This window comes from Brienomyrus brachyistius, chromosome 12 (genome assembly GCF_023856365.1).
Source record: "Brienomyrus brachyistius isolate T26 chromosome 12, BBRACH_0.4, whole genome shotgun sequence".
NCBI classification, from domain to species: Eukaryota; Metazoa; Chordata; class Actinopteri; order Osteoglossiformes; family Mormyridae; genus Brienomyrus; species Brienomyrus brachyistius.
The window spans coordinates 20,424-39,254 of record NC_064544.1 but is presented as its reverse complement, the minus strand read 5'-3'; the positions used below and the strand labels follow the sequence as shown (position 1 = coordinate 39,254).

General features: G+C 43.9%; 1 protein-coding gene across 1 annotated transcript in view; it reads right to left on the bottom strand.

The window, feature by feature from the left end:
• Positions 1-18,831, bottom strand: part of LOC125705191 (gamma-aminobutyric acid receptor subunit alpha-2) — a gene marked incomplete at its 5' end in the record, with an annotated part of 45,736 nt that overhangs the window by 15,458 nt on the left and 11,447 nt on the right. Inside the window, 2 exons of the mRNA XM_048971632.1 lie at positions 2,628-2,780; positions 12,595-12,738. Of these exons, the coding sequence (XP_048827589.1) occupies positions 2,628-2,780; positions 12,595-12,738 (297 nt within the window). The remainder of the gene's footprint in view (positions 1-2,627; positions 2,781-12,594; positions 12,739-18,831) is intronic.

The following is an 18,831-nucleotide window of genomic DNA, read 5'->3' as shown; positions in this document are numbered from 1 at the left end:
TTTAAATCAAACCCTTTAATTCCTGCAGAGGATCCTTTTTTAGTACGATTTCGGTAAACAGGATGGGAAAGAGATATCATCAGTCTGAATACCACCCAGATTATATGTGTAAAACAGTATGGATATCTTCTGTTTTCGAAGGCTAAACTGTTTCTATTTCCTCAATTCTCATATTTTCATTTTATTCAAATAATCGACCATAATTGTCTACGTCAAATGCGAGAAGCATTCCAAGGTACCTGCACGTGAATTTTGTAAATGAAAATAATGTATCCTTTCATTTTTGTTTCATAAGCAGTCCTGAGAGTAAAACATACACAACAGATTCTATGGCCCTTAAAAAGTAGAGTTTACTTCTAGCGGTCCAAGGAGAAGTATTACGAAGCAGCATAAAGAAAGAAATTTCATTTCAAATAGACTGGCTGAAATTCCTTAAACGAGAGCTGTGTACCTTCGGCAAGGCGAGCGCAAGTAAACAGAACCAGTTTGATAAAAAAGTATTTAGACCAACAAACATTCTCCATTCAATCAGGCGCTCGAAACTTTCCCAGCGTTACCGAATACTCTGTACGAAGGCTTCTGACTACTGAAACAAGTTTATTATTGAGCAGTTTGTTAGTTAATCCCTCCAGCAAACATATCAGATTTGCAGGGTTTTAAACTTGTGTAACGGTGGTAACTTCTGCTGAAGAGAATATCTACGGTGAGACAGCGGGCCTGAGGTCAGGCTCGGAGGGCATGTGGCCTCGTAAACACCGCCTCAGCTGTCCCGTTGGAGAGATCCGCACGTCGGTGATGTACACATGCTGCGTCCCAACTTTTAATAAAGTCCCGAGCATCAGGTGAAATCTGCTGACCACGAGCAGATGCGGGGGCGCAGCAAAGCACCCAGCCGAAAGCTTAGATTAGTTTCGACCAGCGAGATACTGCTAGCCGAGTCGGCGGCTCAGACGTCTTCCTTAACCGGCAAGAAAACGGAACACCGAGTGGTACTGGAGTTTTGAGTTTGCGATCATTTAGAATGAGATGGTACAAATCGGATGGAGATTGTCCCAGTGACAGAGTGTCTGCTTAAAGCGGTTGTGGGATGGGCATGGACGTCTGGAGTCCTGCCAAGAAGGTTCAGCTCCTGGTCAGGACATACATCACCCTTCTCCCCATGAGGTCTCTGGCGTCAAGAGCTAATAATTGATCGTGGAGTCCCTCCTTAAAGATCTCCTTCTACACTTTCCATTACTCTCCCCTCTGCCTTTCCTTTTCTCTCTCTCTCTCTCTCCATCTTTCAGCCAGCCTTGTGTGATCCCCTCCACTTGATTTCTCACACGTTTTCTTTGAACAATGCATCTATCAGCAACACTCCACACATACGCCATTTTAATTTCATAGCTCAGACCTCATTTGGTAAAGAGCAGAAGCTTTAAAGGTACATTCACACTATTTTAATAACAAAATATGGCTCATAAAAATGTACATTATTGAAATTATGATTGGGAGGACAGCCCACTGATTTGCATGTGCGACACACACACACACACACACACACATATATGATATAGACAAACAGCTAATTTGGAGCTTGGAGCCGGCTCAGTGTGGAATAAACATATCCTGTGAGCTTCTCAGAAAGGCTCCCACCGTTGGGCCCCTGAGCTAAACCCTCAACCACCAACTACTCTAGGAACTGGCTGACTGGCTTCCTCAAAAAATGTTTGTTCGCTTTCAACAAAAAACAACACAAAAGGTCAACTGTAATGCATGAGAAACACCTCTATTTATCTCAGCAAAAACATGTCCATTTACACGTACTTGCTATGGTAATTGCTTTCACCTGAAGCAATTACTTATCCATCCTCCATCTCCTTATGAGCATCAGGGGGGCAGGGCAGCACAGGGCAGTAGGCTGGGATACACCCTGGATCGGATGCCAGTCCATCATAGGGAACATAGCATGTACTACGGTAAATTTCAGGACACTAGCTCATCTAACTGTATGTCTGTGGTCTGATGGAGGAAACAGCCGCACAACGCAGGGAGAACATGCAGTCCCAGAGAGCAGCAGCAAGATTCAAACCCCCAACCCTGGAGGTAGGAAGCAACCTATTTACCTGTTTATCTACCTCTGTCATCTAATTCACCCAAAAGCATTTACACAGTGGAGTAATTTGCTGAAGCAAATTAGATTAAGTGCCCTACTCAAGTACACTACAGCACTCGAACCCTGGAACTCGAACCCTGAACCTTTGTGTGTCTATCTGCTTAAACACTGCATTGCTCCTAGTCTGGGTACAACTGCAACAAAAAAAAAAAACTCATCAACTGAGGTTTTCAACACATTGTACCAGCTCATCTGCAAACACAGGATGCAGTGTCTTTACCCTAAGCTCCACCTAGAACACACAGGTAATGCCTCTATTTGCTGTTAATGATAAACCTTAATAAGGGACAGCAAGTGACCTGCTCCAAAACCTTCGTAACACAGGGACGAGTGAACAGTAATGGACTGTAGGGATCATTAATGCTTTCAAGGCCCCTGTATTCTGCTGGGGTCCTATGAGGACAGTGAGCTCTGCAAGATCTGCTGCCGTCCTGCTCTGGCTGCTTTGCCCTGGACCCTTCACACCACTTACCGAAAACAGTCCGGGCTGGTACAGATTCCCTGTTCAGCCAGAAGGACACCTGGGACAGGATGACTGTCATGATGCAGGGCAGATAGGTCTGTATGACGAAGTAGCCGATCTTCCGCTTCAGGTGGAACTGAGCCGTCATGACAGTGTACTCGCCTGCGGAGAGGGCAGAAGCCAAGGTGAGAAGATGCTTCTAGTAAGTCTGAGGAGTGGCTGTAGGATTAAGGTGAGAAGACGCATTTAGTGAGTCAGGAGAGGTTAGAGGTCAAAGGTGAGGAGAAGCATTTAACGAGTCTGAGGAGAGGTTAGAGGTCAAAGGTGAGGAGAAGCATTTAGCGAGTCTGAGGAGAGGTTAGAGGTCAAAGGTGAGGAGAAGTATTTAGTGGGTGAACCTCAATAGCAAGAAGGCAAAGACCGTCCTTGTGGTCTTGGCAAGACCGGTCTTGCGAACTTGCCTTTCAAGAACAATCTCGCAAGATCACGAGGACAGAGAACGCTCCAACTGTAGATTTAGACAGATGTGTACTTGTGTACTTGATGCTCCACTATGCTGTACGCCCAGCTGATTACTCCAGCCATCATTTTTACCGTAGTATATAATGAATGATATATAATCGAAATGTTCAGTCTAAATGACTAATTATTCCTCGTATGATTATTTATGCTTTTTTCACAAAGAAAGTTTACACTTAAAATATTCATATTTATTTCACCTTTGTATAAACACTGTACGTGGGTGTTAACCATTCCAGTTCAGCAGTCTCATGAGTCAAAAAAGTGAAAAACAGCGAGAAAATACTATCTCGACATGACATTCGGGACACTAGCTCATCTAACTGTATGTCTCTGGTCTGATGACAGAAACGTTACTCCGAATAAAGTATCTCCAATTAAGGTAATAAAGTTATGGTTCATGCCTTCTTCCTCCGCCATCGCAACAGCAGGCAATGAATCATGGGATTGTTCTTGTTTGGCAAGGATGCACCCGATGCATCCTTGATATTTGGGGCGGAGCAAGACCAACATCAGGGGATTTTCACCATCCTCTGATCTAGTTTTCTTAGTGTTGGAACTGGTCTTCGGCTATGGAAGAAAACGTAAAACGGGTCCATGAGAGCACGAGAGCGCAAGTACGGTCAAGTATGCATATTGGGATTCAGCCAGTGAGTCTGAGGTCAAAGGAGAGGAGAAGGATTTAGTGAGTCTGAGGAGAGGTTGGAGGTCAAAGGTGAGGAGAAGCACTTAGCCAGTCTGAAGAGAGGTTAGAGGTCAAAGGGGAGGAGAAGCAATGGGTGAGTCTGAGGAGAGGTTAGAGGTCAAAGGTGAGCAGAAGCACATAGTGATTCTGAGGAGGGGTTACAGTTCAAAGGTGAGGAGAAGCATTTAGTGAGCAAAGAACCATGAAAATGGGGGTGGAGGGTGTGGAAGCAGCACTGCATAAAAAAAAAAACAAAAAAAAACAAATAAATCTCTTTTGAGATTTGATTTATAAGCTAAAATGACTTCCAGATATATTACACCACGGAATTTGTCTAGATCAGAATATCGACAGTCACCACACTTTAGAGAAACCTGAAAAACACTGGGTGAAAATAAAAATATATAAAACTAAACAAACAGAGTATATTATGGCTCTTCGGTTATCACGTGGTTCTCAAAACCACCAGCACCAAACAGCTGTAAATGATCGCTTTGCTATGCTGCCTTTTCAATACCTCGGCAGAATAAGAAAATCACATGGTTACTGTACAGAGGACTGGCGTTGTCAGCAGTGTGTCCTCAGACGAATGCACGGCTTATCCACAGAGTGTAAGTGCTTTTGTAGTAACAGAAACGCTATTTATAAATGCACACGGTGGCCATTCTTCACGTGGTGCAGGTATTCATAAGCAGTAACAGCTCACTGATCGTCAGATGGTGATGTGCTGCTTCACAGCTCTCGATTCTAATAGTTCTATCAGTTCTTTAAGGTCGACGCACTTTTTGTGGAGCTGTAAACATTTGGGAATATATTTTATTGTGTTTAACCAGAGTGTGAAGGAAAAGCAGCCAATGAGAGCTCAGCATATATGTGGGACCTCCTACAGGACAGCTGGAAAAGCATCTAAGGAGGCACCTCATGGAACCGGCATGGAGGAGACAGGTGGACCAGCCAGTCCCTGGAGCAACTGGGGTTAAGGGCCTTGGTCAGGGGTTCGATGGTGGGATCACTCTGCCGACCCAGGGATTTGAACCGGCAACCTTCTGAGCCCCAACCTACAGAACTGCCCCCCCCAACAATTTTTTTTTAATTTGATACTCTTTTGGTCAGTGCACAATTCCACATGTGTCATTTTATTTGTTTTATGTCTTTATAATCATTCTAAAATGTGGAATTGTATAAATAAACCTTTCTTTGGGTAGGTGCGTGCAAACTTTTGACTGGTACTGTACATATTCACACACACATGCACACACACACACACACACACACACACACACACACACACATATATATACATATATATATCCATTCATCCATCCATCCATTTTTTGAAACCACTAGTCCTATTCAGGGTCGTGAGTGGTCTACAGACTATCCCATAGGTTACAGGTGCAAGGAAGGGAACAACCTAGGATAGGGCACCAACCCATCACAGCACACACTAACACACCATTCACTCACATGTGTACACCTACAGGCAAACTCCAGTTAGCCTCAGCATGTTTTTTGGACTGCGGGGGGCAGGTGGGGGGAGCAAGAGTTCCCGGAGGAAACCTCACGACGACACGGGGAGAACATGCAAACTCCACACACATGGCGGAGACTCAAACCCAAAACTATGCCAGTAAGAAATTATTGATGATTCCTGTGACAGGCTGGCATCCCGTCCATGGTGCAGCCTGCTTGCCATCCTCCAGTCTGTACTGGGCAGAAGATGGACGGATGGATGGATGGATGGATGGATGGACTATAACACTGACATGACATGGTTGTTAAAATTGGCAGAGCTGAGGAGGAACAGCAGGATCCTCAGTTTCCCTCCTGCAGTTCTGTTTAATTCTTCTGCCCTGCTAATTGTCAGATGAAGCTTCTATTTTATGTAGCGAGTTTTATCCCTGAAGATTTGCCAGCTCATCCTAAAAAGGCGTCGCAATTTCCTGTCCCGCAGGAGGGCGTGTCCTCTCCTTGCATTTCCCTTTCAGGGATAACCTATATTCACGGCGTCACGAAAGCCCTATCTAGGAGGGACAGAATCGGCTTTTATCTCCATGTAATGGAATTTCCATGCCTGGGGGAGGAGAGACAAAACCTACAGGGCTACAATTCTCCACCCGATGAGGCTGCGGCCATTTCTCAGCAGGGGGCTGAGAACACCAGTCACGCTGACAAGAAAAAAAGAAAGCTAATTGGAAAAAAATGATACATAATTATGAACTACAATTTATAAGCAAAAAACGGTACTTGACCTCATCTATTAGGAACAAACTTCCTAATGGTGCCACTGGTTTTTAGAAATGTTGCCTGCTAAACCCGGCCAGTAAGCTTTCTGGCCTGAATTTTGTCTCTGTGAAGTGGTTTTCCTTCCAGGTTGCAGGACAGTTTGGCTTCTAGGCTGTACTTTAGTGACCCTGTAACCTAGAACCACGCTCACTTGGGTAGTAGGAGCCACATACGTATCCACTAAACAGCTACGATATATAACTATGGTGCCAATTGGTGGAGGCAAGGCAAAGGAAGTGGATTACGGTTTATATTCTGCAGGAACAAGTCATGAATGTTAAGGACTGCCTTTTTTTCATAGAATAATTGGCTTTGCTGTGTCACCTTCGCCCGTAATTACAGGTTTTATTACCTTCCTCAAAGGTCCCTGCATTCACAGTTTTGCCTCAGGGACATTGCTGCCGTCATGCCTAGCTGACGAGGAGAATCACGCATCTCGCATCGGAGATCACGAGAGAGATGCGGCCGGTGCTGGGACGATAATGGGCAGTTTGCATCGGTGAAAAGGACACATTAGACGCTCGGAACCAAGGAATTGGGGAACGGGAAGCTCAGAGGGGTACAGGCCACTGGTGGCCCGTCACTGGCACCAACTGTATGAAAGCAGTGATTCCAGTGAGAGAAGTAAGTATGGGAAGGTTCAGGCTCATGTGTAAACTTTCTGTGTCACCTGTATACTCAATGATGCAACATGGTATTTTTACAATGACAAATATAAAACACCCTGAAATGACTCAATAGCAACCAACCACTCTTTAAATGACACTGAAAACACACATATTGTTAAAACACTACCACAGTCCCTCGTGTGTGACAGATGATCTATTTATGTAAAAATACTGTATATCTAGCACCAGCCATATTTAAATGCTGTTAAGAGATGATAAGTTAATGCTGGGACAATCATATGGCATTTCCAGTGTTAGAATACCCTATTGTGTTAATTTGTGAGATATACAGGAAAAGCCAAATCTGCTTGTATTTTTGATCCTTTTTCGGCTCATGGTGGTTGACTGGGTAGCCCCGTTGCCCCATAGGGCTGAGATTTTAGACTAAATCCCTGCTCTTTATGTGTGGGGTTTGCAGGTTCCCTCTGGGTTCCTTCGGTGGCCCAAAGACCTGTGCTTGGATGAAGAGTCCAAACGGTGCCTGGATGTACCCTGTGATACACTGGCATCTCAACCTGGGTCTGCCCCTACCTTGTGCCCCAAACTGTCTGGGACAAACTCCAGGCCTCCGCCAGGGCCTATACTGAGTAAATGACTTGAAGATGGATGGATGGATGGATGGATGGATGGATGGATGGATGGATGCCTTTCTCTGCTGCCTAAATCAGTTCCATGGTAAAACCCATGCCCACTCCATGCCTAAAACAGTTTTCTCCTCCGAATACAAGCATTATTTTTTATGCCTCTTTATAACAGTTGTGTAACTATATCTATGCAAAAAGATGTGTCTGTAAAAAGAAGCCCGATTCCGAATTGAGTGACTGAGCACGGAGTGGCACTGCTTATGTAATGAGTGGCATTTATTTTGTCACGAATGTATGCACTTCCTGCCCTTGCAGTCCCGTGCTCCTCCGCTGCTCCACATTCATAATTGCCTGGAGGTCTCTGAACTTGGAAGTTTGCAACAACCCCCCCCCCACCTCTGGCCTTGGTGGCATCGTGTCCCATATTCTTCCTCTCGATCAAGAGTAAAGGAGTAGGGGGGCCGGCCTGAGAAATTTCACATGATAACTAATGAAGACGAGGCAAGACGCCCTCATTACTGACTGCATGCGCCCCCCCCCGCCCCATATACATTGGCCCACACAGGAGCCCAATAATATCATGAGAGCCCCCACCGCCCAACGGCCTGCAGTGCAAATTGGTCAAATTACGCGACATGCTGCATTTGATGTCGTCTTTGGCTCAAATGTCTCATTTTTGGATACAGACAGTATCCAATTAAAGTGTACAAGAAGCATCTCAGGCACATGAGAGCTGGGAAAGGAAGCACTGACAATAGGGAATCCTGGATTGTTCTAATTGGAATTCATATTAAATTCAGAAGAAGACGCGGGAATCTTCTGAAAAAGCAGTGTGATTCAACAGTGCTTAATGAAAATGGTATGAGTCACACAGCTAACTTAGGATACGATGGTTTTAAATGCAGTTTACGAGGGAAAAGTGCATTTTGCAAATGCACCATCTATCCAATCCATCCATCATTTCCTACACGTGTCCGATTTTCCCCGGAAGCTAAATATTTTGTGGTTATTTTAGCTTTGTCAGTGCTGCTGCTGGATAAACTCTTACAATGAAATGAAACATCTCTCACTTACCAGAAAGGACCTGAAGTTCAATCCCACCTTTTGCAAATATGCTGCCATTTTTACAGTTAGTGTCACAGCAGCGACACTGACACAAGAAAGAGGCTGAGAATATGGGTACAGCATGGCTGAAGCACCAGGTCTTTGCTAAAACACACACACACACACACACACACACACACACACACACATTTGCATTCATATTTATGGGGACCATCCTTTCATTTCCAACAATGACAACCTTAACCTTATCCCAGCCTTAACCTTATCCCAGCCCTAACCTTAACCTTATCCCAGCCTTAACCTTAACCTTATCCCAGCCCTAACCTTAACCTTATCCTAGCCCTAACCTTAACCTTATCCCAGCCCTAACCTTAACCTTAACCTTATCCCAGCCCTAACTTTATCCCAGCCCTAACCTTAACCTTATCCCAGCCCTAACCTTAACCTTATCCCAGCCCTAACCTTAACCTTATCCCAGCCCTAACCTTAACCTTATCCCAGCCTTAACCTTAACCTTATCCCAGCCCTAACCTTAACCTTATCCTAGCCCTAACCTTAACCTTATCCCAGCCCTAACCTTAACCTTAACCTTATCCCAGCCCTAACCTTATCCCAGCCCTAACCATAACCTTATCCTAGCCCTAACCTTAACCTTATCCCAGCCTTAACCTTAACCTTATCCCAGCCCTAACCATAACCTTATCCCAGCCTTAACCTTAACCTTATCCCAGCCCTAACCTTAACCATAAGTAACCAAGACTTTTGTTTTACAAGAGAAACACAAAACATTTTCAGTTTTTTCAGTCACAGACTTAAAAAAAAAAGGACTGCGTGACTCGTGTTCTCCTTGTGGGAACCAAAGAAAATCCCCGACAACATCAAAATAACATGGCATTGTGTTGTATATACATAACCCACACACACATGTATTCAGGACTTCCTCCAGTATTATGGCATGAATTAAGTCCCCCCACCCCACATTCCACGTTGCCGTAATAGCACTGTGCATTACAGCAGTTTTAATTCTACTGCAGGTGTAGTGCACATTGACGTGGCCACACCCCCCATGCACCCTGGGTAGAGGGGAACAAATAAGGTCTTTGATAGATAGTCCCTTAATCCAGCACTATTGTTCCTCCAGGTCCTTCACCAACAAAAACAGAAATAAAAACCATAAAATCATATACACTTTGTGATATAAGTACCTTCAAAAAGTATTTTCCCCATTTGATCTTTCTGCATTCTGTTCTGTTACACCTTAATTTGAGTGCATGGAAATAATGTGTTTCCCCACTCCACCAATAATAAATTCAACATTCATGATGCAAAATAAACAACTTCTTATTCAAGTTTAAAGAATGAAAAGGCTCACGTCTCATTTAGAAAGGTAATCACCCCAGAGCCAATTCTTGCCAGGTAGGCCTCTGGCAGTACTTACTCCTCTGAGTAAGCCTGCACGGGCTTTGCACATCCCAATTTCGTAAATTTTTGCCAGCCTCCTCCGTGCAAATTTGCTCCGACTCAGTGGGCAGCAGCTTTCAGGCTGTACCTCAGATCTTCAGTGGGATTTAGGTCCAGGATTTGGCCTACAGGATGCTAACCTTCTTGTTTTCCAGCCAACTCTTTGTAGTGATTGCCATGTGTTTTGGGCCCATTGTAATGCTGGAACATCAATCTTCTCCATACGCAAATATCTGTTGTTGAAACAGATGCTCCTCCAGAAATTCCCAGTGTTTGGTTTTCAGCCACCATGCCTAGCTTCCCGGTGAAAAACAACCTCATTGAATCATGCTCAGCGATGGGGATAGTGTCATCTGGACAGCGGATTTTATTTTAAGTCAAGAAGTCCAACTTCAGATTCATCAGGCCACCAACATCTTCTTCATGAAACTCTTGCAGTCCGTCACATGGATCCTGACAGCCGCCAGGTGTGAATTAATGTTAACCGCTCTCAGAAGTCGCTTCAAAAAAGGCCAGAACTGTCTGAAGACATTGTTGATCTCTAGGCCGTGATTCCCGATTTAGACATTGAGCTCCGCATTTCCATCGGTGATGCTGCTGGTCTCTTCACTCTCATTCAATCTCCTCTTTTCTCCATTGGGTAGGAGGGACTGATCTTGGAGGCATCTGAGCTTTTTCATACCACTTCCAATTTATTACAACAGACAATTCTTTACGGAAGTTACCAATACATCAGCATATACGTAACTGCATTTATATGGATTTTCAGTTGATCTTGCAAAACAACAAAATGAGAAATTATCAGTGAATATATTCTGAAGGCGCCATACATCATCTAGGCTGCACAAAAATGAAATCCATAAATATATATCAGGGAAGCCTTTTAATTAAATAAATTATGAAATAAAGTCAGGGTGAGTCATTTCAGGTATTACCTTCGATATGATACTCAAAGTACTGAAGTGATTCACTGGATGGGTTGAAGTCATCCATCTGCGACTGAAAGGTGGTGATCTTAAAGGTTGATAAGAGGATTTAACCACATCTATGTCCCTCTGGCAAAGTATCCATTCTCCTGATCGTTGCAGTTTTTGTGTTTCCCGACCCTGAGACTTGTGCACGCCTTCATCGAGATTCTGCCTCGATAACCGCGTGCATTTACGTAACCACACCCGGTGGATCTGTGACTAACAGATCGGAACACAGACCGAACGCTAATTTTTTTACTGAGGACCAAATTCAATGATAAGCACTCTGGAGATGATCTCCATCACGCCGCACAACACAGTGTCTCTGTTATTGATTTGTTTTGCCTTAATTGAGCTGCCTTGCGGCTTTTTACAGTTGTACTCAAAAGCAGAACTCTGTATTTTAGAACAGCTCTGCAAAGCTAACGACAGTGTTTTCATAGTGGGATGTCTCAGTAAACATCTAGCAGTTATGACTCATACATAAGTATTATATAAATAGGAAAAATTAGCCCCGGTTTGCTTTTGAATCACAGAAAGTTGGAATGTTTTAAATAAATAAATTACACATGCAAACTTGCTGCTTGAGAATTGCTCATGACTAATTTACTTAAATTTCAAACCTTTACCTACCAGTATAGCCTGGGTTGGCAGGTCAGGTTTGTGCTGCTTCGTAACGCACACCTTTCGGGCACTTCCTGTTTACCCAGCAGCTTCCCCGAATGCTGGCCGGTCTCACGTTTTCTGTGACTCATGCATGTAAAGCAGCTACGGGCAGCTAAAGCTAACGGAGGAGCCACGTCACACACACGCATGTAAATTTGTTCTGCGGCCATTTGTTTTCAAAACTAGATCCCAAAGAGATGACAAGAAGTAAAAAAGAAGCTGTTATGGTGCCCTGTGGAACTGTCTACAAACCGTCAACAGCCACATGAACACTGGTTTCCTAAGACTAGAATGGAACACATTTAATGAAAATCGATCCTATATTTACCATTCACAGAAGTACCGGTACACTGGAATGCTTTTCTTCATCTACCCCATCTTGCTATTCCTGAGACACGGAGACACATGCAGGTGATAGAAGATTGTGTTTCAAGGCAATTTCTTGCCAACCCTGCTGGAAATTGTCCCTCTGAGCCATTGGGATCCCATGGGATTCCATATCCCTGCTCCCTTCCAGGAACCTTCCCATTCCCAAGCCTGTGCCTGAGTTCATATGATTGCTGTACTCATACCCCGCCAAAGTGGAAAGTCAATCCTGACCCCTGCTAGTACCATTTCAAACGTAATCGATCGATCTATCTGTCTGTCTGCCTGCCTGCCTGTCTGTCTGTCTGCCTGCCTGTCTGTCTGTCTGCCTGCCTGTCTGTCTGCCTGTCTGCCTGTCTGTCTGTCTGTCTGTCTGCCTGTCTGTCTGCCTGCCTGTCTGTCTGTCTGCCTGTCTGTCTGTCTGTCTGCCTGCCTGTCTGTCTGTCTGTCTGTCTGTCTATTTCTTGTTTGTTCATTGCTAATATTTATAAAGAGGGGAAATCTCTCAAATTTCTTTTCCTACTGAAGGTGCCAGGATTTTTGTCTATGTGCCTTATGCAACCATAAAAGCAAAAAAGAAAACCTAGTGGACTGACCCAAAAATCGTCATTCATCACATGGCAGAATACAGTTGTCTTCGGGTTGTCGTGGAAAATGTCGGACACAATGAAAAGACGCCAAAAATCACACGGAACCTTGGGAACTTACCAGTGCTTGATTTTATGGTCTCCTTCCCAACTGTCTGCCCAAGCAGATCGTACTGGTTAAGCCGGGAACCATCCTCTGCCACCACAACTGACTCCGAGGCATTACGCGTCCACGAGTACGTCACCTCCGTCATCGTGTAGGCATCTGCGGAGCAGAGCACACCAGGTGGCAGGATGAAAACTGCTTCTTCCAAACAAACAGATAAAAATACTTTTGTCTCTTGAGAGAAAAGAACATTATTTTAATTATTAACAAAATTGAATACATTCAGATAGATGTATACAATACATATTGAATACTACTATATTGTCACTGTTTCTTGTGGCTTTTAACTATAGATGCAGTACACCTATTCTCCTTTGTGTGATAGTGTTTGAAAACTAATTGACCAATGAAAAAAATGATTCATTAAGTCATCTATTTCACAAATATTTATGTGTGTAATAATTAACATTTGAATGTCTATGCTGTTCTATGTTTATTTTGTAAAGCAGTTTCTGAGAAAATGCATCGATTCACCCTCCTGAAACAATGACTTTTGGAGATATGTGGTTTTCATCAGACAGCAAGGCATGAATTGTTGACCTAGACCTGTGGCTCACATGAGTGGAGTTTGCATGTTCTGCATGTGTGGGGTTTCCTCCAGGTTCACTGGATTCCCCCGACAGTCCAATGACATGCTAATGAATTGGAGCTGCTAATTAATTAATGCGTGTGAATGTTGTGTGAGTGTGCCCTGTGATGGGTTCGTACTCCATCCTGGGTTGTTCCCTGCTTTGTGCCTGTAGGTGTGAGTGTGCCCTGTGATGGGTTGGTACTCCATCCTGGGTTGTTCCCTGCCTTGTGCCTGTAGGTGTGAGTGTGCCCTGTGATGGGTTGGTACTCCATCCTGGGTTGTTCCCTGCCTTGTGCCTGTAGGTGTGAGTGTGCCCTGTGATGGGTTGGTACTCCATCCTGGGTTGTTCCCTGCTTAGCTTTCGGGATAGATTCCAGACCCCCGCGACCCTGAATAGGACAAGCAGGTATGGAAACTGGATGGATGGTTAGTATTAAAGTATTATCAGGCAATAATGTTATTTAGCTTTTTTTAATTTAAATTTAATATGGTTAGTTTTATAAGCATATTTAGTGTGTTGCTTCATTTTTTTCAGATTTTTGTTACTCCACAAGCCCAAAGTAAACAGCATAGGCTGCTTTCATAATGCAAAACTGGTGGGAATAAAATCTTTATTCAATCTGGTTTGCATTTCATCTGATATGGTGAAAACCGGATTAAAATGTATTTGTGTTCCTTATTTCAACGAAAAGCACATTTATCCTTAAAATGATGCAGCGTCCACACCCACACAAGCGAAATTTCAAATCTGCCGCAATTGCTCAAACATAAATGAACGCTTCTCAATATCCAGTGAGTTGAGAATTCAGCCCACACAGAAAGAAGATTTATGAGGGCAATATACCTGCACCTTCCGCTCCAAATTGAGAGGTCTAAGAATAAGTAATGGATTTGAGTTACATACGTGAAATGTGATGTAACAAGATGTTGTTCTTTCCTGAGCTAAAAGACATTTTCTGTTTGCGTCAATATGGCATTGTCTTAAAATGCGTACTTAGAGCACTACAGTACATGCTGCAGGTACTGCTGAAATATTTATAAAATGCATTCATGACAGAAACAAATTACCATCCATATCAATGCAGACATGCTTTGATAACACATTAATAGAGAAAAGCCCATGTACAGGGCTGGATGTCTTCACGTACATTATCTGTCTTTGCTAAGGGGTGTTTGATATGAGCTCAGTAACATAGGAGCCTCAGGTAGTCACATGACACTTCGATAGATGAACCACAAGTCTCACAATTAAATCAGGTCACAAAACACTGGTGTTCGCCCGTGAGAGAATCACAACTATAATCATTATTGTTCAGCTCCAATAAGAGATTTTTTTATATTCCAGGATTCATACAGGATGGCATGGTGGTGGTTAGCACTGTTGCCTCACACCTCTGGGACCCGGGTTCGAGTCTCCGACTGGGGTACATGTGTGCGGAGTTTGCATGTACTTCCCATGTTGTCGTGGGGATTCCTCCGGGTACTCCGGTTTTCCCCCACAGTCCAAAAACATGCTGAGGCTAATTGGAGTTGCTAAATTGCCCGTAGGTGTACATGTGTGAGTGGATGGTGTGTGAGTGTGCCCTGCGATGGGCAGGGCCCCCATCCTGGGTTGTTCCCTGCCTCATACCCATTGCTTCCGGGATAGGCTCCGGACCCCCCGCAACCCAGTAGGATAAGCGGTTTGGAAAATGGATGGATGGAAGTTACATACAATTTTTATACAAGATTTTTATGAAAACAATTCACTTACAAGGTATAACGATTTATAAAACTTCAGCTGAAAATTATATCATATTTAATTAAAAAACTAAAAAAAGCTTAAATGCTTCACAACCAGGAGAAACTGAGTGTGCTGTGCCGAATTTGTAGTTGCTGTATTTCACAATTATATCACAAATTCTCATGTGGTCTTAAATCATGCTAATGACCTTTACATTTTCTGACAAAAATTACTCCTTTCACCTCGTTTAAATTTACCGGCATGAACTATTGAGGATTGTTCATTGATTTCCACTGGAAAAGCTACAGTGGAGAGTGTGGTGAGGTTTAGCCTATGATTGATTTTTCTGACTGATCGATCAGCTGATTGATTTCTTTAGATTCCACTAGAGGAGGACATGGCTGTGTTGACACTTGGCACTGAACAATCAGAGCAACACTGTTGAACCCACCATTCTCTCCCACCATTCTCTGCATCTGTCCACTGCCAAAGTCCAGTTCCAATACAAAGGACAGAAGAACAAAGGATGGAAAAAATCCTAGGATGTTTTTCTTGCTCCACCCCTGAATATCATTGATACATCAGTTGCATCCTTGTCAAACGGGCATCCGGATATTCGTAAAACTTTATGCCAATATTATGCATTCAAACATGTCTAGCTAACCTTATTTACTGCCGCTGAGATGTGTCGTGAATGACGCGACGTGACGGCCCATTGGTGATGTGTAGAGTTAGGGCAGACAGTTGGATTGATGAGGGATGAGGGATGGGATTAAGGGATATGATCTGATGGAGGAAGCTCATTCATTGGCCAGATCACCCAGGCTGCAAATTTAACAACGTGTCAATCACAGTCAATGTAGGCACGTTATTGGTTGACTGAATGAATAATTTATTATTTCAGTCCTTGGTTGTATTGTATTGTAATTATTTATGAGGTTGTCTTAATTGTGTTTTGTCTGTGGTACTTTTGCACAGCACTTTGGAAAGCTTTGATTGTTTAAATGTGCATTAGAAATAAAATTTGCATTACATAAACTTTTATTACATGGCATTATAAGTTACATTGTTACAAAATATTGGGTAGGCACATGTCTGGCACAATGCCAGTGCTATAGAGGACATATTATGACCCCTTAATCAGCAGAGCCCTCCACTACCTTCCCTATTCCATACACCGGGCAATAATATCGTTTAAAGCACCAGTAAATACATTTATCATTCATCATAACTTCTGGATTTTTCAGTTAAAGTCGCTGCTATATAACATTCCTTGAGATCTCCGCTGATGGAGTGCTTAGCACTGACTCACACCTCCAGGACCTGGGTTTGAAGTTCCTCCCATGGCTGCGTGTGTGGAGTTTAAATGCTCTCCCTGTGTCCTCGAGGGGCTTCCATCAGCTTGCTCCAGTTTCCCCCCCCGCAATGCAAAATCAAGATAACATGAATTGGAAGTACCAAATTACCAACAGGTGTGTGCAAATGGTGTGTGTGACCCCTGTGATGGGCTGTCCCCCCCCGCGATGGGCTGGGCTCCTATAACCTGGGATAGGCTCTGAACCCGTGTGGCCCTTTAACGACTTAATGCTATGGTCTGGACTATATCCTATAGTTTGCCTAAACGCAGGACAAGCAAATTTTAACACTTATTCGTCTCGGCTGCCATTGGTCGTTTAAATGACTCGGTGTAATTATTATATTGGAGTTACTCTTCATTGGTTTTTTTATTTTTAACGCAGAGGGGTTTTTCTGTTTTGTCTATTTATTATCGTTTGTCTGATGTTTGTGGGGGTGTTACTGCTATCTGACTGGCTGTACAACAAATTGCCTCTGGGGAACGATAAGGATATGCTTGCTCCTTGATCCTTGAATTGGACACGCATGTACAGAAAACAGTCGAGTGGAGATCTTCAAGATACTGTGATACATTCAGGTTTTACCCTCGGCCTTAAGCACCTCAAGCAGAGGTACAAAAGCAGAGCAACCCTGTGGTTCTGAGTTCAAGTCCCAAACAGCTACTCTGCCAGGTAGCCACAGAGCCGATGTTCAGGCTGAACACAGACTTCAGGCTTAATCGTGACGAACAGTATCAGCCTACTTACAGGAATATCAGTCACTTTACCTTATCATCTACACTGTCGGAAAAAAGGTACCAATTTGTACCTTCGCTTGCCACCATGGCTGCACCCTCAAGGGTCTGTCATTTGTACCCTAGCTGTAGATAAATGTACCTTTCAGTCTAATTTAAGGTACAGAAATGGACTCTGAGGAACATCCACAAGCTACAAACGACATTAATGTACCCCAATGGTACAAAAATGTTCCTTAGAGTACATTTCTCTACCTTAAAAGGTACAGTTACCTACAGCTAGGGTATAATTGGCAGACCCTTGAGGGTACAGTCCCATTGAGAAGCAAAGGTACAAATTGGTACTATTTTTTTGATGGTGTACTGGTTCCCCAGCCTAGGCTTTGTACACACTACAATTACCAATATCAGCCAGTATATCAGTGGGCTACACCCACTCCTCGTTTAGCTGAGTTCCATTCCAGTGACCAGGTTGTTAAGTGAAATGATCACCGCTAAGAGAAAATCACAGTAGCCTGGCTGTGACTGTGACTGGCTTTGTGCTGCGAAGATCACTATTTGCTGTAATCTCAATCAGAGAAAGCCATACTCCACTCCGGCGTGCATCGCTTTCAGGTGTACGAAAAATCTGGCCATAAATACAGCCTTTTTTTTCATTACAGTCATTTTTGCGAATGTTCGCTGGCTGAGGAGAGGCTGTATTAGAATATGAAGCACTGTGTAAAGTGCCTAAAATAGCTTACAGTTACAAAATTCAAAAATATATCTATGACAAGTACATTTCTTACTGTTAACGACAACTATCAGTACAGCTTTTCCTTAGACCCTGGAACCCAACTGGTTTAATTTATTAAGTCGCTGTTTTCCAACCGACGGGCTGCTCAATTAGCCAGCGGTGACAGACAGGACTGCCCTCTCCCTCCAGGCCCTGCCCTGGGGCCCTGCCCTGCCCGTCATCAGAGACACGGGGAATTGGTAACCTGCTGCCTCATAATGCTTCTAATTAAGATGAATTACCCTTACGTCGCTAATGTGGCTTTCACGCGACTGTGACTGCACCTGCCCAGCTGAATGGGCTCTGGGAATGTTAAGATTAAGAGGCTGGGATACAGCTATTATGGTTGAAGAAAAGCCAGAGTGCTACATTTACAGTTGAGGAAGCAGTGTCAGGCACTGCAATCGAGGTTCTTGGTCAGGGACTCAACAGTGAAAATGCTGTACCCGCCCAAGGATTTGAACCCATGACCTTCTGATTACAAGACCAGCACCATAACCGGCTGAGCCACACACCACCCACACGCCCCCCCATCCTGGGTTGTTCCCTGCCTTGTGCCCATTGCTTCCGGGATAGGCTCTGGACCCCCCGCGACCCAGTAGGATAAGCTGTCTGGGAGTAACAGTATTAACAGTTAGTCACCTTAAGTTGAAACAGAAACACTATCACATGATCTTTGAAAGAGATTATTGTTAACAGTGTCACCCCAAGCGCACTCTACATGGTCACCTGTCAGCACTGTGCCTACAAGCTAAGGCTTATACGTGCTGGGAGGCAATGTTCTGAAGGCAAAGAGGCCTGGCGAGTGAGGGCAAGGTTTGTGGAAATAGGGGAACTAGATGGGGTAAAATAAATACTTGGTAGGGACAGAGGGATGGGGAGCTGGCTGCCGACGTACCGGCTTTGATCTGTGAACCAGCATGTGGGACCCATGCAGACAAACCGTTTCATAGCAAAGTTGGGGAAAAGGCTGACTTTCACAGTGGCTTTGATGTGCACTGACATGCGGAGCAGTTTCCTGTCATTCCAGGATT